The following is a 22,892-nucleotide window of genomic DNA, read 5'->3' as shown; positions in this document are numbered from 1 at the left end:
GACCCCGGACAAGATACCAGCGAGGACACTCACCCCTAAACCGGTACCGACAGTCAAACCGAGGGTGTCGGAAGGCATTTCGCCAATTTCGAACGTGTGCCAATCGACCACATTAACTACATACATGGCCACATACCACCGGCAGGCTGAAAATCCGAGAAAGCTTTCTCGAAGACCATAACTCCGAACGGGCACGACGGGTCATATGAGTTTTAGAGGTAAACGCACACAATATGAGGATACGACAATTAGCTGCTGACAAACAAATAGATGTATCTCGTGGAAACGTACATCGCCCGGCCTTGTGAAGGTAAGTAGAGTCCGTCCGTTTTTGACGATGTCTTGAAGCAAGACAGTGAAAGGTGGAGTGGAAGGAACGGATGAGAGATTGAATTCTGTGAGGATATCCGAAGATTTGTGGCTGTTATCAGCTTGGTCGCCTGCCGATACTGCCTTTGAGTTTCCTTTTCGATGGAAGCTACCTTGACGTCTATTTTTAACCGGAGGAAAATGTTATACCTTGTAGGTTATCACGAGTGCAGCTTATCGAAAATGTGTTTATATTCATTATTATTTCATACGACCAACTTAGGATGACCTGAAGGAAGAATAACAATAAGGAAAAAAGGATTGAAACATTTCGATAAGAATTAAGGGTTCATATTTTTCAAAGTGTGTTAGAACGTTTCAGGGTAAAAATGTTAGGAGCAAAGTCAGGGTTTTTTGCTTGTTCAAAGTCAAAACCCCATCCAGATACTGCGCTGTTTGATCCCTTCAAAAATCCCAATATTTATAAAATTACGGATCCAATCAAGTTAAAAATACAGGATACCTAATTACAAATGCCCTCTCCTTGCATGTCACTGTGCATTTAGAAAGTTTCGCACAACAGTTCCATAAATATATTTCTGATAAAAATTCTCGGAATAATTTCAATTTAAGAAAAACATTCCTTATTGCCCCCTTCCTAATCTCAATTCAAATTAACCGAAAAGTTAAGTCCCATCCCAAAATTATTACAGGGCCGTTATACCCAGTTTCGCACAACAGTTCCATAAATATATTTCTGATAAAAATTCTCGGAATAATTTCAATTTAAGAAAAACATTCCTTATTGCCCCCTTCCTAATCTCAATTCAAATTAACCGAAAAGTTAAGTCCCATCCCAAAATTATTACAGGGTCGTTATCCCCAATTGGCAAATAAACATTAACTGTCATTTGTCAGGTAGTTTGAGATTTTGAAAGGGGGCAGAAATTTCGGTGGTCATCTTACGGTTCTCAGAAAAAAATTACGTACCTAGTCATTCCTACGAGTATATAAATGAACGTAAATGGGTGTCTTTGTACAGTTGTGCTTCGTTTTTCAATCGTGTCAGTACAGTTAAAATTTTTAATCTACAGTGTGTTTAAAACCTGAAATATGTCGCGAAGAGAGAATAAAACAAGACACCACAATTCTCGCAAAATGGTAAGTGCATAAAAGTTTTCTGTAAAGAGATTTGCAATGATTCTTGAAAATTCTTGTATACGCGGAATCTTTGATTCGTACAAACATTTTAACAGTATATACTTGAGGTCAAAAAAAACATTTTTTTCCTGAACCATTTTTTCCGAATCGGCTCGGTTTAAAAGATACAGGCTGATGAAAAAAATTTTCTCTCACTAAAGGTTTTATCGAATGAAATGAATTTCGCAATATAGTTTATCATTTATTTGATGAATCTTTTTTAAACACAAAATATCACCTACATCTCCAGTTTTTCCATTATGACCATTACGTACCATGAACTGATTTGACTGATTGCAATTCTGTTTGAAAGAACCATATATGTGTAGTGTCAAAGATTCTGCTTTTATTCTGAAGGGAATCTTGTTTCTCTATGGCTCATTATGAAAACTCAAAATGGCTATATCTTTTTATCAGGGCTGAATCGAAAAAAATGGTATAAAAAAATGTTTCTTTTCACCTCGATAATATATTGTTTAAATATTTGTAAGAGTCACAGATTCATCCTGTATAGACCGACTGAATTTTTGTTGTTCACAAAACCTGATATATAAGTATTAACTTCATAACAATCGCCTAATTTCTCTTAAATTCTTTACAGACCATCAATATTCCAAAAGAAAATATTGAGGATCCTCAGAAAACCGATCTTCATGTGGCTGTCGAAACGGGAAATTTGGAGAAAGTCCTGTTTTTATTACGAAAAGGAGCTAATGTCAATGCCACTGACTCGAAAAAGGTTACCCCCCTCCACCTGGCTATACAATTTAGGCATCTCCATCTGGTTGAAACCCTGGTGACTAATGGTGCCAATGTTGAAGCAGAAACATGCGACGGTTCCAAGCCTATCCACATGGTGAATGATAGCAGTGAAAAGAGAAAAGAATGCATTGAAGAACTTCTCAAATATAACGTCGACTTAGATGCCATTGATATAAGGGGGAACACCCTGCTGCTGCTGATGGCTAAAAAATGGCCTAGTCCTGAATTGATCAGGCTACTTCTAGATAACACCAGCGATGCCAGCAACACCGATTTCAAACTGAACAATTGTCTGCATTGCCTAGCGATGCTGACGAATGTGAAACCGGAGATTTACAAAGAAGCAACATATATCCTCACAGAACGTGGCATAGACGTAAACGCGATAAACATGGCCAGCGAGACGCCTTTGCACAAAGCAGTCTCCTATGGGAACCTGCCAATGGCAGCTTGTCTTCTGCGACATGGGGCAAGATTGGACATGCTGAACAAGCAGAATTTGAATCCGTTCGAGCTGGCCATCAAGAGAGGAAATTCGAAAATGAAATTATTGATCATGAAATACGCCTTCATCCATACACTGAATGGAATTCCTATTCCTGAGAAGATCCATCAGGATATCTACTCTGACGATGAGCTGAGATGTCTGTGGCATCGTCTCGATAAGGATTTAATTCATTTCGAGAACTCCGTCAGATTTGATGGGAGATTCCCATTTACACCTTTCCAAATACTGAGTGGCCGAGTTTATATGTATCCGACGCTTATCTCGTCTCTTGATCCTTCTACAGCGATGGTTGGCGAACCACGATCAGCCTTCTTCGACGAGGTTTTGGAAACCTGGGAGCTTACAGTCAGGAGAATTAAAGATATATATTCAGAAAGGAAGGATTTCACCACAATCGGTTTACCAATTATTCGACCAAAGTCCCATATGAGAGGATTGTAAATAATAATTGTGTTTATATTAATGTATATATCGATTTAAAGAATGCTTTTTTTCTGTTAATAAATTCATCGTTAAAATACACTGCGTAAAAAATTAATGCACATCCTGAAAATCCCAATTCTAATGAAAGTTAACTGTACATTGACTTTATTTATAACTTATTTTTTAAGTTCTCTCGGGAAGGTTTTGAACGAAACAAGACACATTAAATGGAAGAAAAATTCAGGATTTCACCGAGTGAGTGTCCTCGCTGGTATCTTGTCCGGGGTCTGTTTCATCATCGGATACAGGAGCAGGATTGGCAAAAAAAGGTAAATAAAATTGTATACGTGACAATAATCGGCCGACTGCCACTCCCGTTCAAGTTAAAGATTCCGTATTCTATACAATTTTATTTACCTTTTTCTGCCAATCCTGCTCCTGTATCCGATGATGAAACAGACCCCGGACAAGATACCAGCGAGGACACTCACCCCTAAACCGGTACCGACAGTCAAACCGAGGGTGTCGGAAGGCATTTCGCCAATTTCGAACGTGTGCCAATCGACCACATTAACTACATACATGGCCACATACCACCGGCAGGCTGAAAATCCGAGAAAGCTTTCTCGAAGACCATAACTCCGAACGGGCACGACGGGTCATATGAGTTTTACAGGTAAACGCACACAATATGAGGATACGACAATTAGCTGCTGACAAACAAATAGATGTATCTCGTGGAAACGTACATCGCCCGGCCTTGTGAAGGTAAGTAGAGTCCGTCCGTTTTTGACGATGTCTTGAAGCAAGACAGTGAAAGGTGGAGTGGAAGGAACGGATGAGAGATTGAATTCTGTGAGGATATCCGAAGATTTGTGGCTGTTATCAGCTTGGTCGCCTGCCGATACTGCCTTTGAGTTTTCTTTTCGATGGAAGCTACCTTGACGTCTATTTTTAACCGGAGGAAAATGTTATACCTTGTAGGTTATCACGAGTGCAGCTTATCGAAAATGTGTTTATATTCATTATTATTTTATACGACCAACTTAGGATGACCTGAAGGAAGAATAACAATAAGGAAAAAAGGATTGAAACATTTCGATAAGAATTAAGGGTTCATATTTTTCAAAGTGTGTTAGAACGTTTCAGGGTAAAAATGTTAGGAGCAAAGTCAGGGTTTTTTGCTTGTTCAAAGTCAAAACCCCATCCAGATACTGCGCTGTTTGATCCCTTGGAAAATCCCAATATTTATAAAATTACGGATCCAATCAAGTTAAAAATACAGGATACCTAATTACAAATGCCCTCTCCTTGCATGTCACTGTGCATTTAGAAAGTTTCGCACAACAGTTCCATAAATATATTTCTGATAAAAATTCTCGGAATAATTTCAATTTAAGAAAAACATTCCTTATTGCCCCCTTCCTAATCTCAATTCAAATTAACCGAAAAGTTAAGTCCCATCCCAAAATTATAACAGGGCCGTTATACCTAGTTTCGCACAACAGTTCCATAAATATATTTCTGATAAAAATTCTCGGAATAATTTCAATTTAAGAAAAACATTCCTTATTGCCCCCTTCCTAATCTCAATTCAAATTAACCGAAAAGTTAAGTCCCATCCCAAAATTATTACAGGGCCGTTATACCCAGTTTCGCACAACAGTTCCATAAATATATTCCTGATAAAAATTCTCGGAATAATTTCAATTCAAGAAAAACATTCCTTAATGCCCCCTTCCTAATCTCAATTCAAATTAACCGAAAAGTTAAGTCCCATCCCAAAATTATTACAGGGCCGTTATACCCAGTTTCGCACAACAGTTCCATAAATATATTTCTGATAAAAATTCTCGGAATAATTTCAATTTAAGAAAAACATTCCTTATTGCCCCCTTCCTAATCTCAATTCAAATTAACCGAAAAGTTAAGTCCCATCCCAAAATTATTACAGGGCCGTTATACCCAGTTTCGCACAACAGTTCCATAAATATATTTCTGATAAAAATTCTCGGAATAATTTCAATTTAAGAAAAACATTCCTTATTGCCCCCTTCCTAATCTCAATTCAAATTAACCGAAAAGTTAAGTCCCATCCCAAAATTATTACAGGGTCGTTATCCCCAATTGGCAAATAAACATTAACTGTCATTTGTCAGGTAGTTTGAGATTTTGAAAGGGGGCAGAAATTTCGGTGGTCATCTTACGGTTCTCAGAAAAAAATTACGTACCTAGTCATTCCTACGAGTATATAAATGAACGTAAATGGGTGTCTTTGTACAGTTGTGCTTCGTTTTTCAATCGTGTCAGTACAGTTAAAATTTTTAATCTACAGTGTGTTTAAAATCTGAAATATGTCACGAAGAGAGAATAAAACAAGACACCACAATTCTCGCAAAATGGTAAGTGCATAAAAGTTTTCTGTAAAGAGATTTGCAATGATTCTTGAAAATTCTTGTATACGCGGAATCTTTGATTCGTACAAACATTTTAACAGTATATACTTGAGGTCAAAAAAAACATTTTTTTCCTGAACCATTTTTTCCGAATCGGCTCGGTTTAAAAGATACAGGCTGATGAAAAAAATTTTCTCTCACTAAAGGTTTTATCGAATGAAATGAATTTCGCAATATAGTTTATCATTTATTTGATGAATCTTTTTTAAACACAAAATATCACCTACATCTCCAGTTTTTCCATTATGACCATTGTAATGAGAAAATGGGTTTTCCAACCTATTCCCTCATTTTAGAATAATTATTTTTGTTTTCCTTTTTAAATAATTTTGTTTCGAATTAATTTCCGAGAAATCTTTTCGAATTTCCAATTCGGGATTCCGACATCGTTCGGAATTGTAAACATACCGCACCGTTTTTATTCCGTTTTTATTTCCTAAAAACGATGTCGCACCGTATAAAACATCCTGAATTGGAAGATAACCGAGTTTTTTGTTCGCTAGCACAGATAAGTCGAAATTAAGACGTTTTCATCGACGCAAAATTACCGAATTTCGACTGTCGGGCACATCTGATTTCCGCACCCCCCCCTGTGGGTATAAAATCAGATGTTCCCCCCGCAGGCCACTTCACTTAAGATTAACTTGCGAATTATTTTCAGTGTGTTCAATTGCTAGATTCGAATTACGCTTAACCGCCTTACCTTCCGCCGCCGAGTTTCACTAGAAGATTTCTTTTTTTTTGAGTTTTGGGTCTCACCGTTCCGAATACAAATTTTCTTTTAGTTTTTTTTTTCTCATTGGGTGATTTTTTTTTGAAATTCGGGAGTGCAAGTGGCCAAGCCAAAGGTAAGACTACACGCCGTTATATTTTTTTTTAATATTGGAACTTCAGTTTTTCCGTCTCTCATACCCGAGTCTGAGTTCCACCCCTACTGTCATTAAAGTACCCTGCAGGTGCGGACGCCCAGGGGGTACCGAGGACACTTTGGGGTGGCTCACCCTTTCCCGAAATTTCCCGTCTTATCTAATTCACCCCTACTGTCATTAAAGTACCCTGCAGGTGCGGACGCCCAGGGGGTACCGAAGACACTTTGGGGTGACGCACCCGTATTTCTGTGCTGTCTTTTATCCCCTAACCTGGCTGAAGTCCAATATCTGTCCGTCAAGTGTACGTCTCAGGTTCTGGCTGGCGAACAACTCCGTTAACCCCCGTATACCGTTGAGATCGGATCCAATGTTATTCCGTTAGTTTTTGCCCTGTAATTCTCACCGATTTCGAGTCACTGAATTTTGTAATAGTGCTAGTTGTGTTCCCCTTTTTCGAATCGACAAATAAAAGTTGTAAACGTTGATTCTGCCTATCATTGTGCGTCGCTAACACCCTAGACACAAGGGAATCCTGTCTCCGGCTAGTAGCTGCCAGGGTAGGTTTGCTATTCTCCCTTAAAGAATAGCTGGCGCTCGAGTCCACCGAGGAAAACCCCGTTACAAAAATGGCGCAACGAGCAGGGACCGCTCAGAATCTACCAGGAAACAACTGAGGTGAGAGACATTAACCGGACAGTGAGTGAATTCCCGAAACAGTGAGTAAAACCCCAGAACAGTGAGTAACTATTCCTTGAACGGAAAACTGTGAAAAATAAACTTGAACTGTGTTTTATTCCCTGCCACTCCATATTGAACTGTTATACTGTGAATTGAATTGGACTATATTTTGAAAATTTTCCTACTGTTGAACCCCATTGAAAATAATTTGTGATTATTCTTTTTGCTGATTGAAAACTGAACTGTTATTCCGCCGTTATATCAGTGAAAATTATTTCCGATTTCTAATTGCATATTTCTGATTTATTGAATTGAACTGTTTTAATTTCACATTGAAGGTGAGTGAATTTCCGGACTTTGAAAAATTGAAAATTTATTGTCGCAATTGGTAAAATTTAATAGGTGTGATTTACCTATCGGTTCAATAGGGAATCACCTATTACCTATTGATAACCTATCTACCTGTTTGCTATTTTCTTTTGACCTGTGCTGTTGAAACTTACCGATTATTGCTGATTTTTCTGAAAACTGAAAGTCAATTATTGTGATTTATTTTCTGGCTATTGAACTTGAAAGACTGTTTGGAATTTAACCTGTTCGTTTTGGTGCTATTCGAATTTCAGGAAATTTTGCGGACTATACGAAGTGACTTGCGATTGTGTGCGGCATTTCTCGAATATTTTCGGACTTTAGTGGGACTGATTGAAATTTTTTTCGAGTAACGTTGGACTTTAAAAATTTTTGAAATTTTTTTGTGATACATCGGGACTTAGACTTTTTTGATACACCGGGACTTAGACTTAATTCGTGTTTGAGTTGCACCGATACCCACTTCGAACTTAAGTGAATACGATTAACTTACCGGGTTGGACTTAGAACTTAAACGGAGTGTGAAAGACATACCGAGTGTGAAATATTGGTGCGTTCTAAATCGGACTTAGTTGAAATAATAGGTCGAACATGGATGTGAACCGGTTACTCAGTGATGAACTTACATTCGAATTACAACTGAGGGGACAATCGATACCCGGTACTGTGATGACTAAACGGAGTCTGCTACGACAAGTGCTTCAGTCTAATGAACCTCTACTACCCCCAACATCATTGAATCCCGCCTCCGAGATTGAGATCTGTCAAAATAAACTAACCGATTTGGTGGAATCCCTTCAGAACTTCAATCATAGTAATGCGGCTAACGAATTTTCGCGAATTTACACCAGATTAATACACATTCAAGGCAGGCTGAACTTTATTGTCACCGCAGACACAGCACAGTTACAATTGATTGAACAAATGAAGGCGACTACAGATAAGGCGTTGGAGACACTGGAGGAGCTGCGTAGGAAGAGTAATCCTGAACAGCCACAGACATCCAACCGAGGTCAGAGGTCTCTTCTGGATGAGGAGGTGCCCAGTTCACCTGGGATGTCACCGATCCAACCGGAGAGGTTATCAAAGGTTGAGACATCACTTATCGACTTGGGAGATGGTGTCGATCCCCCTGCTGTAGTTAATGTCTCACGTACCGGTACACCTGTAAGAAATCCAACATTAGAACGAGTCATGAATGAGACAAGGCAGACATGTAGAGCATTACTACAGAAATTACCAGCGATACCTCTCACACAGTCACAGGACTGTGGGACAACAACACCTGAGGGTCCGACACAAAGTAGATGGGTTAATTCCACACGAAGGGTGTCGTTTCCACACTTACCTGCACCGTGGATAAGTTCTGACCAGCCAATTGTCACAACACCTGCCAGATCAGAACCGGAATCTCGACCGACAGTACCAACCGTTCCGGTACACAAGTGGAACATCTCCTTTGATGGCAATGGTAGTGTGACTGGATTTCTTGAGGAGGTGGAGAGACTGGCTGAATCCCGTAAAGTGTCCCTGGAACAAGTTTTCGAATCAGTGTATGAATTACTACGAAAGGATGCTAGGGATTGGTTCATTCCCCGGAGAGGTACTTTCGAGGACTGGGAGGACTTTAGCAGCCAACTGAAAGAAGCATTTTTGCCAGTTAACTATGAGGAAAATCTGTTGGAGGAAATAAAAAGGCGAACACAAGGCCCTGAAGAAAAGTTGCTTCTATATGTTACCCGGATGCAGAACTTGTTCCAAAAACTCACCTATGCAAAACCATCCGAGGTGGAGCAGATCCGGCTTATCCGACAGAGGTTGATCCCGCCCTTACAGCAAGCCTTGGCCTTCCAGGAGACCAAGACTTATGATGAACTTCTCCGTAAGGGAAAAGTTTTTGAACTGGTCCAGTGGCAGATGAGCCAGTACACCCGGCCACCCTCCAAACCAGGTTTTGTGGAGGAACCTCACCTGACGTACAGTCCCCGTCAACTGAACCGATATCAAGCAAGTTTTTCGATGGATACCGGAGAACCAGTTCGCCAAACAACGGATCGCAGGGAATCAGTCCCGCCGACACCAGCCAACCAGACACGACTTTCTCCGCCGAGGGAAAGCCGTCCAGAGCCACCCAGGTCCAGAGAGTCAATGGCCCAGCGACAGGAATCACACCGTCCGACTTCTGGAGACAGGTCCGAAGGTCAATCCAGACCTGCAACACCGCCACCCCGCCGTCCAGCCGAAAATAGCCCCGCTGACCGGACCGAACCACCTTCAGGGAGGAGAGTGTCCTTCCAGACACAGTGTTTCCGATGTGGTGGATATGGCCACATGCGTCGAGAATGTCGCAGGCCACCGAAAATTTTCTGTTCTCGATGCCAGAGGGAAAACATTCTCTCACGAGACTGTCCGTGTTCGGGAAACTGAAGGGGAGATTGGAGGCGGAGTCGACCACATCTCCCGGAATCTTGACTCCAGTGGCACCGACTACCTGTAATGATAACCGTCCGTTAGTAGAGGTCAGAATAGCCGGCAAACACTTCCGAGCACTGATAGATACCGGAGCGACCAGGAGTTTCTGCAGTCAGGCCGTATCCGATCAGTGTGAAAGTAAAGGAATCACAGGACAAACAATGCACAACAGTTTCGCAGTAATAGCGAACGGACAAACCACCGTCACACCGAAACTGTTCACCACCACCGTGCAAATTTCCGATTACACACTGCCTGATTTGAAATTCTTACTGGTACCAAACTTACCGGTTGACATTATTCTGGGGATGGATGTTCTGTCGACTTTCAAGTTTTCCGTAAATCTCAGTACTGCCGAGTGCTTTCTGGAAGGCCGTCTGATCTCGAAACCGATGACTCCCGTCGAAACCACCGCAGAAGTTCACACCGCCGAAGAACACCTATTGGAGTTGACGGAGTCTCAGAAACAGGAGCTGGAGGCATTTCTGAAAGAAGAATTAAAGAAGTTTGAAGACCTATATGGAACAACCGACCTGATTGAACATAAGATCAAACTGAAACCGGGCACCGAACCGATCAAACAACGATACCGACCCCTAAACCCGAAAATGCAGGAGATCTTCAATCAGGAAGTAGACCGTATGCTGGCTGAGGGAGTGATTGAACCCTCCAAGTCACCGTGGAGTTCACCGGTAGTGTTGGTCAGGAAGAAAGACGGAAAGTACCGTTTTTGCATCGACTTCCGTGCCGTCAACCAAGTGTCTGTAAAAGATGCATACCCGTTGCCGTACATTTCTGGGATTCTGGACAAACTGCGTAAGGCCAAGTACATTTCCACACTGGATCTGAAACAAGGATACTGGCAGATACCGTTAGCAAAGGAAAGCCGTCCGATTACTGCCTTCACAGTTCCAGGAAGGGGATTGTTCCAGTTCACCGTCATGCCGTTTGGTCTTCACGCTAGTCCAGCCACATTTCAGAGATTCTTAGACACCGTTATTGGCCCAGAAATGGAACCGGAGGCGTTCGCTTACCTGGACGACATAGTTGTCCTGGGGGAAACTTTCGAGGAGCACCTGGAGAACTTAAGAGAAGTATTCCGGCGGTTGAGAGAAGCCAATCTTCGTCTCAATCCCGAAAAGTGTGACTTTGTGCGAAAATCTCTAAAATACCTAGGACATGTCGTTACTTCCGAAGGAATCCGTACCGACCCGGATAAAGTTTCCTCTATCGTAGCATTCCCAGCGCCGAAAACCATCTGTGAATTGCGCCGTTTTCTGGGAGTTGCTAGCTGGTACCGCCGTTTTATAGAGAACTTTTCCGATGTCGTTGCACCGTTGACTCACCTGTTAAAGAAGAAACCACGTTGGAAGTGGGGTGAGGAACAACAAAAAGCGTTCGACCTCCTGAAACAAAAATTGACCGAATCACCGATACTGGCCTGTCCGGATTTTAATCAACCGTTCGTCCTGCAAACAGACGCCAGTGACGTAGGCCTTGGAGGAGCCCTGACCCAAGTTCTTGATGGAGAGGAAAGGGTGATCGCCTATGTCAGCCGTACCTTGAACACCGCCGAAAGAAATTACTCTGTGTCCGAAAAGGAATGTCTCGCCATCGTTTTCTCGATAGAGAAACTGCGACCATACCTGGAAGGATTTCATTTCACCGTAATTTCCGACCACATGAGTCTGAAATGGCTGAATTCCATCAAGTCACCGTCCGGAAGAATTGCTCGATGGGCCGTTTTCCTTCAGCAATTCGACTTTGAAGTCCAATACCGGAAAGGTGCCCTGAACAAAGTCGCCGACAGTCTGTCCCGAAACCCGTTACCGTCTGTAGATTCCGTATGCCTGGCCGACGTCGAAGTTCGCTGCAGTTGGTACAACAAAAAGCTCCAAGAGGTACAAAGAGACCCAGAAGATTTCCCTGACTTCGCCGTTGAGGATGGGAAACTGTATCGTCACTTCTGGGACTCTTCCGACTTTACTGAAGTTGGATCCGGACAACCATGGAAGCTCTGTGTACCCACCGAACAACGACTGGAGGTCCTGAAAGAAAATCACGATTCGGAATTAGCTGGTCACCTGGGAATCTCCAAAACCATCTCTCGGCTAGCCCGGAATTATTACTGGCCAGGGATGTTCAGAGACGTCGCAAAATACGTAAGAAACTGCCCATCCTGTCAAAGGTACAAAGTACCACAACAGAAGACGCCTGGAAAAATGCAACCACATAGAATGACTGATGCACCGTTCCAAGAGGTCTGTACAGATGTGGTTGGGCCACTCCCCCGTTCCAAGAAGGGAAATTCTTACGTAGTGGTGATGCAGGACCGTTTCACGAAATGGGTTGAATGCCGTCCGTTGCGGAAAGCCACCGCCAAAACCGTTTATTCAGCCCTGTATGAACAAGTTATACTCCGATATGGCTGTCCGAAGCTGGTGATATCTGACAATGGGGTACAGTATGACAGTAGACTGTTCAAAAACAGTCTCCGAGAGCTAAACATTGCTCACCGTTTCACCCCTCCGTATACACCACAGTGCAACGCCGTAGAACGAGCCAATCGTACGTTGAAAACTATGATAGGTCAGTTCTGTGAAGCCGATCACCGTACTTGGGATGAGAAATTAGGTGAACTAACTTTCGCCCTGAATACCGCAAAACAAGAATCTACAGGATTCACACCGGCATTTTTGAACTATGGAAGGGAACTAACAGTCCCAAAGGCAATCTACTCGTCAAACACCCAAGACGAAGACACCAAGGAGACAAACAGAAGCCCAGAAGAAAGTAGAGTAAATCTTACTCACCGTACAGAACAAATCCGTCATCTTCAGGAGGCCTATGAGTTTGTCAATACCAGGTTGTACCGTGCATTTGGGCAGCAAGCTCACCATTACAACCTCCGTCGAAGAGAAGTTCGTTTTTATGTCGGTGATAGAGTTCTGCGCCGTGCTAATCCGCTGTCGTCTGCCGTTGATAGCTTTGCAGCCAAGTTGGCTCCGAAGTTCTCTGGTCCGTATACCGTTGTGAAAGTGATTTCACCCGTTGTTTATGACCTGAAAGATGACAGTGGTAAGAAAATCACCAATATTCATGTGAAGGATTTAAAACCGTTCCATCCGTCTGACCATTAGTAAGTACACCATATAGCAACCGAAATAAAAAAAAAACAACCGTACCGTTATATTATAGCATGCACCGATAATAAATGGGATACATCCGTTCTGTCTGACTCTATTTCACTCCTCTATTACCGTTAAAAATAATATTCATCACTGAAAATAGGTTAGTAATGGGGTACTACCGCTGCTTTCACTGAATAAGTGCCCAGGTGAGTGAAATAGAGCCTTATACTTGTATCTCCTTATTAACTGACAAAATGTACATACCTATATTTCCGCGATTCCACCACAACCGATGGATCTAACCAGGTCTGCCAGTGTTGGAGGATTCTGTTTCGTACAGTTTTGTTTGTTCTGTGCAGCTTTTATTACCACCAAACAGGGCCGTCTGACTGTCATTGTGTAGATAAGTGGTATCCCAGAACACCTACAACAGAAAATTCCGTTAATCCACTGGAAAAACAGGAACCGTAACAGTTAATTCAATTTTTCTGTATTAATTGTGGGTCCGATAATAACAAGTGAGATATACCCGTCCTGTCTGTCTCTATTTCACCCCTGTGGCACTGTTGAATACAATAACCGAATAGAAAATAGCAATGGAAGGCTGACACCGCTTACACCGATATTACAAACTGGCCTGAACGGTAAGTGAAATAGAACAGTATATTTGTATCTCCTTATTAAAATTACCGACCGTACTTACCGTTTCTTCCGAAATTTCACCGTACACCCTGTCATCCCTCTGCTCCAGGATATCAGTATACTAAATGCTTTTCTCTCATTTTTATGCAACCTACAACTGCTGCTGACTCCAACACCATTGGAGAATTGCACCACCGTCACATGGGGAGCCAACGACGCTGTCTGGTATTCCAAACTACCCTGGTTGGACGATATTGGTAACTGTTAACCCCCATGACATGTGCCCGGAGCCGGCTTTGCGAAGTCCACCCTAAAATGGTTCAGAAATAACACAACGAATGACAAATCGAAATGGTACTCACTTTGAAGATTCCGTCCTGCACTGTTTCCACTATTTTCCGGCATTTCTTTCACCGATGGAAGTGGAAATCGAAATTTGGAACCACCCGGCGAAATTTGACAATTGGACTTTGGAGGTTAGCTGATAGAACACAGAACTTCGACAGATTCATCGAAAAGCGCCGTCATCGCGGACCATAGAGTGGGAGCATTGGCCGAGTATAAGCCACCTGGAGTAGATTAGGTGAACTTGTTTATTGTAAATCCGATCTCAATCGTCTTGCCGTGAATAGTCAAACCGTTAACCGGACTTAGTAGATTTCACCGTGAAAAATTTAATCCCCTATTTCATCGTGGATTCAATTTTTCAACCGGAGACGAGGGGATGTAATGAGAAAATGGGTTTTCCAACCTATTCCCTCATTTTAGAATAATTATTTTTGTTTTCCTTTTTAAATAATTTTGTTTCGAATTAATTTCCGAGAAATCTTTTCGAATTTCCAATTCGGGATTCCGACATCGTTCGGAATTGTAAACATACCGCACCGTTTTTATTCCGTTTTTATTTCCTAAAAACGATGTCGCACCGTAAAAAACATCCTGAATTGGAAGATAACCGAGTTTTTTGTTCGCTAGCACAGATAAGTCGAAATTAAGACGTTTTCATCGACGCAAAATTACCGAATTTCGACTGTCGGGCACATCTGATTTCCGCACCCCCCCTGTGGGTATAAAATCAGATGTTCCCCCGCAGGCCACTTCACTTAAGATTAACTTGCGAATTATTTTCAGTGTGTTCAATTGCTAGATTCGAATTACGCTTAACCGCCTTACCTTCCGCCGCCGAGTTTCACTAGAAGATTTCTTTTTTTTTGAGTTTTGGGTCTCACCGTTCCGAATACAAATTTTCTTTTAGTTTTTTTTTTCTCATTGGGTGATTTTTTTTGAAATTCGGGAGTGCAAGTGGCCAAGCCAAAGGTAAGACTACACGCCGTTATATTTTTTTTTAATATTGGAACTTCAGTTTTTCCGTCTCTCATACCCGAGTCTGAGTTCCACCCCTACTGTCATTAAAGTACCCTGCAGGTGCGGACGCCCAGGGGGTACCGAGGACACTTTGGGGTGGCTCACCCTTTCCCGAAATTTCCCGTCTTATCTAATTCACCCCTACTGTCATTAAAGTACCCTGCAGGTGCGGACGCCCAGGGGGTACCGAAGACACTTTGGGGTGACGCACCCGTATTTCTGTGCTGTCTTTTATCCCCTAACCTGGCTGAAGTCCAATATCTGTCCGTCAAGTGTACGTCTCAGGTTCTGGCTGGCGAACAACTCCGTTAACCCCCGTATACCGTTGAGATCGGATCCAATGTTATTCCGTTAGTTTTTGCCCTGTAATTCTCACCGATTTCGAGTCACTGAATTTTGTAATAGTGCTAGTTGTGTTCCCCTTTTTCGAATCGACAAATAAAAGTTGTAAACGTTGATTCTGCCTATCATTGTGCGTCGCTAACACCCTAGACACAAGGGAATCCTGTCTCCGGCTAGTAGCTGCCAGGGTAGGTTTGCTATTCTCCCTTAAAGAATAGCTGGCGCTCGAGTCCACCGAGGAAAACCCCGTTACACCATTACGTACCATGAACTGATTTGACTGATTGCAATTCTGTTTGAAAGAACCATATATGTGTAGTGTCAAAGATTCTGCTTTTATTCTGAAGGGAATCTTGTTTCTCTATGGCTCATTATGAAAACTCAAAATGGCTATATCTTTTTATCAGGGCTGAATCGAAAAAAATGGTATAAAAAAATGTTTCTTTTCACCTCGATAATATATTGTTTAAATATTTGTAAGAGTCACAGATTCATCCTGTATAGACCGACTGAATTTTTGTTGTTCACAAAACCTGATATATAAGTATTAACTTCATAACAATCGCCTAATTTCTCTTAAATTCTTTACAGACCATCAATATTCCAAAAGAAAATATTGAGGATCCTCAGAAAACCGATCTTCATGTGGCTGTCGAAACGGGAAATTTGGAGAAAGTCCTGTTTTTATTACGAAAAGGAGCTAATGTCAATGCCACTGACTCGAAAAAGGTTACCCCCCTCCACCTGGCTATACAATTTAGGCATCTCCATCTGGTTGAAACCCTGGTGACTAATGGTGCCAATGTTGAAGCAGAAACATGCGACGGTTCCAAGCCTATCCACATGGTGAATGATAGCAGTGAAAAGAGAAAAGAATGCATTGAAGAACTTCTCAAATATAACGTCGACTTAGATGCCATTGATATAAGGGGGAACACCCTGCTGCTGCTGATGGCTAAAAAATGGCCTAGTCCTGAATTGATCAGGCTACTTCTAGATAACACCAGCGATGCCAGCAACACCGATTTCAAACTGAACAATTGTCTGCATTGCCTAGCGATGCTGACGAATGTGAAACCGGAGATTTACAAAGAAGCAACATATATCCTCACAGAACGTGGCATAGACGTAAACGCGATAAACATGGCCAGCGAGACGCCTTTGCACAAAGCAGTCTCCTATGGGAACCTGCCAATGGCAGCTTGTCTTCTGCGACATGGGGCAAGATTGGACATGCTGAACAAGCAGAATTTGAATCCGTTCGAGCTGGCCATCAAGAGAGGAAATTCGAAAATGAAATTATTGATCATGAAATACGCCTTCATCCATACACTGAATGGAATTCCTATTCCTGAGAAGATCCATCAGGATATCTACTCTGACGATGAGCTGAGATGTCTGTGGCATCGTCTCGATAAGGATTTAATTCATTTCGAGAACTCCGTCAGATTTGATGGGAGATTCCCATTTACACCTTTCCAAATACTGAGTGGCCGAGTTTATATGTATCCGACGCTTATCTCGTCTCTTGATCCTTCTACAGCGATGGTTGGCGAACCACGATCAGCCTTCTTCGACGAGGTTTTGGAAACCTGGGAGCTTACAGTCAGGAGAATTAAAGATATATATTCAGAAAGGAAGGATTTCACCACAATCGGTTTACCAATTATTCGACCAAAGTCCCATATGAGAGGATCGTAAATAATAATTGTGTTTATATTAATGTATATATCGAATTAAAGAATGCTTTTTTTCTGTTAATAAATTCATCGTTAAAATACACTGCGTAAAAAATTAATGCACATCCTGAAAATCCCAATTCTAATGAAAGTTAACTGTACATTGACTTTATTTATAACTTATTTTTTAAGTTCTCTCGGGAAGGTTTTGAACGAAACAAGACACATTAAATGGAAGAAAAATTCAGGATTTCACCGAGTGAGTGTCCTCGCTGGTATCTTGTCCGGGGTCTGTTTCATCATCGGATACAGGAGCAGGATTGGCAAAAAAGGTAAATAAAATTGTATACGTGACAATAATCGGCCGACTGCCACTCCCGTTCAAGTTAAAGATTCTGTATTCTATACAATTTTATTTACCTTTTTCTGCCAATCCTGCTCCTGTATCCGATGATGAAACAGACCCCGGACAAGATACCAGCGAGGACACTCACCCCTAAACCGGTACCGACAGTCAAACCGAGGGTGTCGGAAGGCATTTCGCCAATTTCGAACGTGTGCCAATCGACCACATTAACTACATACATGGCCACATACCACCGGCAGGCTGAAAATCCGAGAAAGCTTTCTCGAAGACCATACCTCCGAACGGGCACGACGGGTCATATGAGTTTTAGAGGTAAACGCACACAATATGAGGATACGACAATTAGCTGCTGACAAACAAATAGATGTATCTCGTGGAAACGTACATCGCCCGGCCTTGTGAAGGTAAGTAGAGTCCGTCCGTTTTTGACGATGTCTTGAAGCAAGACAGTGAAAGGTGGAGTGGAAGGAACGGATGAGAGATTGAATTCTGTGAGGATATCCGAAGATTTGTGGCTGTTATCAGCTTGGTCGCCTGCCGATACTGCCTTTGAGTTTCCTTTTCGATGGAAGCTACCTTGACGTCTATTTTTAACCGGAGGAAAATGTTATACCTTGTAGGTTATCACGAGTGCAGCTTATCGAAAATGTGTTTATATTCATTATTATTTCATACGACCAACTTAGGATGACCTGAAGGAAGAATAACAATAAGGAAAAAAGGATTGAAACATTTCGATAAGAATTAAGGGTTCATATTTTTCAAAGTGTGTTAGAACGTTTCAGGGTGAAAATGTTAGGAGCAAAGTCAGGGTTTTTTGCTTGTTCAAAGTCAAAACCCCATCCAGATACTGCGCTGTTTGATCCCTTCAAAAATCCCAATATTTATAAAATTACGGATCCAATCAAGTTAAAAATACAGGATACCTAATTACAAATGCCCTCTCCTTGCATGTCACTGTGCATTTAGAAAGTTTCGCACAACAGTTCCATAAATATATTTCTGATAAAAATTCTCGGAATAATTTCAATTTAAGAAAAACATTCCTTATTGCCCCCTTCCTAATCTCAATTCAAATTAACCGAAAAGTTAAGTCCCATCCCAAAATTATTACAGGGCCGTTATACCCAGTTTCGCACAACAGTTCCATAAATATATTCCTGATAAAAATTCTCGGAATAATTTCAATTCAAGAAAAACATTCCTTAATGCCCCCTTCCTAATCTCAATTCAAATTAACCGAAAAGTTAAGTCCCATCCCAAAATTATTACAGGGCCGTTATACCCAGTTTCGCACAACAGTTCCATAAATATATTTCTGATAAAAATTCTCGGAATAATTTCAATTTAAGAAAAACATTCCTTATTGCCCCCTTCCTAATCTCAATTCAAATTAACCGAAAAGTTAAGTCCCATCCCAAAATTATTACAGGGACGTTATACCCAGTTTCGCACAACAGTTCCATAAATATATTCCTGATAAAAATTCTCGGAATAATTTCAATTCAAGAAAAACATTCCTTAATGCCCCCTTCCTAATCTCAATTCAAATTAACCGAAAAGTTAAGTCCCATCCCAAAATTATTACAGGGCCGTTATACCCAGTTTCGCACAACAGTTCCATAAATATATTTGTGATAAAAATTCTCGGAATAATTTCAATTCAAGAAAAACATTCCTTAATGCCCCCTTCCTAATCTCAATTCAAATTAACCGAAAAGTTAAGTCCCATCCCAAAATTATTACAGGGTCGTTATCCCCAATTGGCAAATAAACAATAACTGTCATTTGTCAGGTAGTTTGAGATTTTGAAAGGGGGCAGAAATTTCGGTGGTCATCTTACGGTTCTCAGAAAAAAATTACGTACCTAGCCATTCCTACGAGTATATAAATGAACGTAAATGGGTGTCTTTGTACAGTTGTGCTTCGTTTTTCAATCGTGTCAGTACAGTTAAAATTTTTAATCTACAGTGTGTTTAAAACCTGAAATATGTCGCGAAGAGAGAATAAAACAAGACACCACAATTCTCGCAAAATGGTAAGTGCATAAAAGTTTTCTGTAAAGAGATTTGCAATGATTCTTGAAAATTCTTGTATACGCGGAATCTTTGATTCGTACAAACATTTTAACAGTATATTTTTGAGGTCAAAAAAAACATTTTTTTCCTGAACCATTTTTTCCGAATCGGCTCGGTTTAAAAGATACAGGCTGATGAAAAAAATTTTCTCTCACTGAAGGTTTTATCGAATGAAATGAGTTTCGCAATATAGTTTATCATTTATTTGATGAATCTTTTTTAAACACAAAATATCACCTACATCTCCAGTTTTTCCATTATGACTATTACGTACCATGAACTGATTTGACTGATTGCAATTCTGTTTGAAAGAACCATATATGTGTAGTGTCAAAGATTCTGCTTTTATTCTGAAGGGAATCTTGTTTCTCTATGGCTCATTATGAAAACTCAAAATGGCTATATCTTTTTATCAGGGCTGAATCGAAAAAAATGGTATAAAAAAATGTTTCTTTTCACCTCGATAATATATTGTTTAAATATTTGTAAGAGTCACAGATTCATCCTGTATAGACCGACTGAATTTTTGTTGTTCACAAAACCTGATATATAAGTATTAACTTCATTACAATCGCCTAATTTCTCTTAAATTCTTTACAGACCATCAATATTCCAAAAGAAAATATTGAGGATCCTCAGAAAACCGATCTTCATGTGGCTGTCGAAACGGGAAATTTGGAGGAAGTCCTGTTTTTATTACGAAAAGGAGCTAATGTCAATGCCACTGACTCGAAAAAGGTTACCCCCCTCCACCTGGCTATACAATTTAGGCATCTCCATCTGGTTGAAACCCTGGTGACTAATGGTGCCAATGTTGAAGCAGAAACATGCGACGGTTCCAAGCCTATCCACATGGTGAATGATAGCAGTGAAAAGAGAAAAGAATGCATTGAAGAACTTCTCAAATATAACGTCGACTTAGATGCCATTGATATAAGGGGGAACACCCTGCTGCTGCTGATGGCTAAAAAATGGCCTAGTCCTGAATTGATCAGGCTACTTCTAGATAACACCAGCGATGCCAGCAACACCGATTTCAAACTGAACAATTGTCTGCATTGCCTAGCGATGCTGACGAATGTGAAACCGGAGATTTACAAAGAAGCAACATATATCCTCACAGAACGTGGCATAGATGTAAACGCGATAAACATGGCCAGCGAGACGCCTTTGCACAAAGCAGTCTCCTATGGGAACCTGCCAATGGCAGCTTGTCTTCTGCGACATGGGGCAAGATTGGACATGCTGAACAAGCAGAATTTGAATCCGTTCGAGCTGGCCATCAAGAGAGGAAATTCGAAAATGAAATTATTGATCATGAAATACGCCTTCATCCATACACTGAATGGAATTCCTATTCCTGAGAAGATCCATCAGGATATCTACTCTGACGATGAGCTGAGATGTCTGTGGCATCGTCTCGATAAGGATTTAATTCATTTCGAGAACTCCGTCAGATTTGATGGGAGATTCCCATTTACACCTTTCCAAATACTGAGTGGCCGAGTTTATATGTATCCGACGCTTATCTCGTCTCTTGATCCTTCTACAGCGATGGTTGGCGAACCACGATCAGCCTTCTTCGACGAGGTTTTGGAAACCTGGGAGCTTACAGTCAGGAGAATTAAAGATATATATTCAGAAAGGAAGGATTTCACCACAATCGGTTTACCAATTATTCGACCAAAGTCCCATATGAGAGGTGTAACGCGCGTTTCTCGGAGAAGCCTTAATCTCGAGCGCCAGCTATTCTTTTCAATAGGAAGAATAGCAAACCTACCAGAGTAGCTGCTAGCCAGAGACAGAGCTCGGTGTTGTCTAGGGTAGTAGCGACAACGAAGAAGTCAAAATCGAACTATGTAAAAGTTTATTCACAACTTCGGAAACTAATTATATGTACAAGGGAGATATGTGTGATATAAAATATGAGTGATTCTATCAGTGAAAATACATTCGGGAAATCTTATCCGGTCACGAGCACTTTATGAAATTTATACCGGGTGTAGTGAAAAATTAACGGTTCAATAAAAATGCGCCAACCAGAACTGACGAATGCTAAGGACTTGCTATACGGTATCGGTGTGTAGTTGTATTTCTCCGGGAATGAAACACAATAAGGGCGGGTCTGTTCGAGACTTTTATTCGCTGCCCCAAGGGTTATAGCACGCCATGATTGACAGCGAAGAAAATGTCTATTTTTAACGCAACTACGGGATTTCACTGACTACGTGCGGTATCTCTTATTCTCTGCCCCAAGGGTTATAGCACGCCATGATTGACAGAAAAGAAGAGATTTCGGATTTAACACTTATGACGCGGAACGCGGACAGGGGGGTTGACGGAACTTTCCCTTCAGTACCCCAAGGGCTAGGGCGGACCTGTTCGAGACTTTTATTCGCTGCCCCAAGGGTTGTAGCACACCATGATTGACAGCGAAGAAAATGTCTATTTTTAACGCAACTACGGGATCTCACTGACTACGTGCGGTATCTCTTATTCTCTGCCCCAAGGGTTATAGCACACCATGATTGACAGAAAAGAAGAGATTTCGGATTTAACACTTATGACGCGGAACGCGGACAGGGTAAAGAACGATAAAATACAACAGGAAACGATACAGTACAGCAGTGTCAAAGTTAAAGAAGTAACGGCGTAGGTCTAACAAAGAAACTGAACGGTACAGACGGGGACCTACCTCCTTTGTTTCAAGCACTCGAAACTCAAAGGATTTAAAAGAAAAAAACTAAAAAAAATTAACTCTAAGCACTGATGCAAATAACACAAAATGACTATTCTTCAACGGCGAAAGAATACCGAAAATTAAATGAATTTATAACAGAGGTCACTACGTTAGCAAGCGAAAAATCGAAAACACCGAAGCGAAAGGAAAGCACTGAAGTAAAATTCAAAAGTGACCGTCGCGGGGGAAAATTTGCTTTTATAGGTATATCCCCTCCCACGGTAAAAATCTGAAAATTCCAGAATGCTGCAAGACTGAAAAACGTCGTCAGCTCCGGTTTATCGCATATCAACAGATGAAAAACGTTGAAATCTTCAGCGGCATGTAAGAAAAACAACGTGGAATACAGATAAGCGGTTTTTTACATTTACTCTGCCTGTCGGAATGAACGTACGGAATATTCGAGAATTAAAATATTTTCAAAGACGGAAATTAAAAACGAAAAAATTCACTAAGATGAACTCCAATTTTCCTCAGAAAACTGGGGTTCATTACACCCCCT

The 22,892-nt window shown here is 41.2% G+C and overlaps 1 protein-coding gene and 1 long non-coding RNA gene across 2 annotated transcripts; both read right to left on the bottom strand.

The window, feature by feature from the left end:
* Nucleotides 1-8,436: 8,436 nt before the first annotated feature.
* LOC123318489 lies at nucleotides 8,437-9,404 on the bottom strand. The gene is made up of 3 exons (XM_044905137.1): nucleotides 9,344-9,404; nucleotides 8,923-9,104; nucleotides 8,437-8,739 (listed from the first exon to the last, which is right to left on the bottom strand). The coding sequence occupies exons 1-3, from the start codon at nucleotides 9,355-9,357 to the stop codon at nucleotides 8,588-8,590; spliced, it is 348 nt and encodes a 115-aa protein (XP_044761072.1). The 5' UTR covers nucleotides 9,358-9,404; the 3' UTR covers nucleotides 8,437-8,587.
* Nucleotides 9,405-13,050: 3,646 nt separating this feature from the next.
* On the bottom strand, nucleotides 13,051-13,916 carry LOC123318507. The gene is made up of 3 exons (XR_006538312.1): nucleotides 13,881-13,916; nucleotides 13,442-13,601; nucleotides 13,051-13,108 (listed from the first exon to the last, which is right to left on the bottom strand). It is a non-coding gene; the product is annotated as an uncharacterized LOC123318507 (long non-coding RNA).
* Nucleotides 13,917-22,892: the final 8,976 nt, after the last annotated feature.

Source organism: Coccinella septempunctata, chromosome 8, assembly GCF_907165205.1.
Source record: "Coccinella septempunctata chromosome 8, icCocSept1.1, whole genome shotgun sequence".
Lineage (NCBI taxonomy): Eukaryota > Metazoa > Arthropoda > Insecta > Coleoptera > Coccinellidae > Coccinella > Coccinella septempunctata.
The sequence above is the reverse complement of the archived record's forward strand: the minus strand, read 5'-3'. Positions and strand labels throughout refer to the sequence as shown.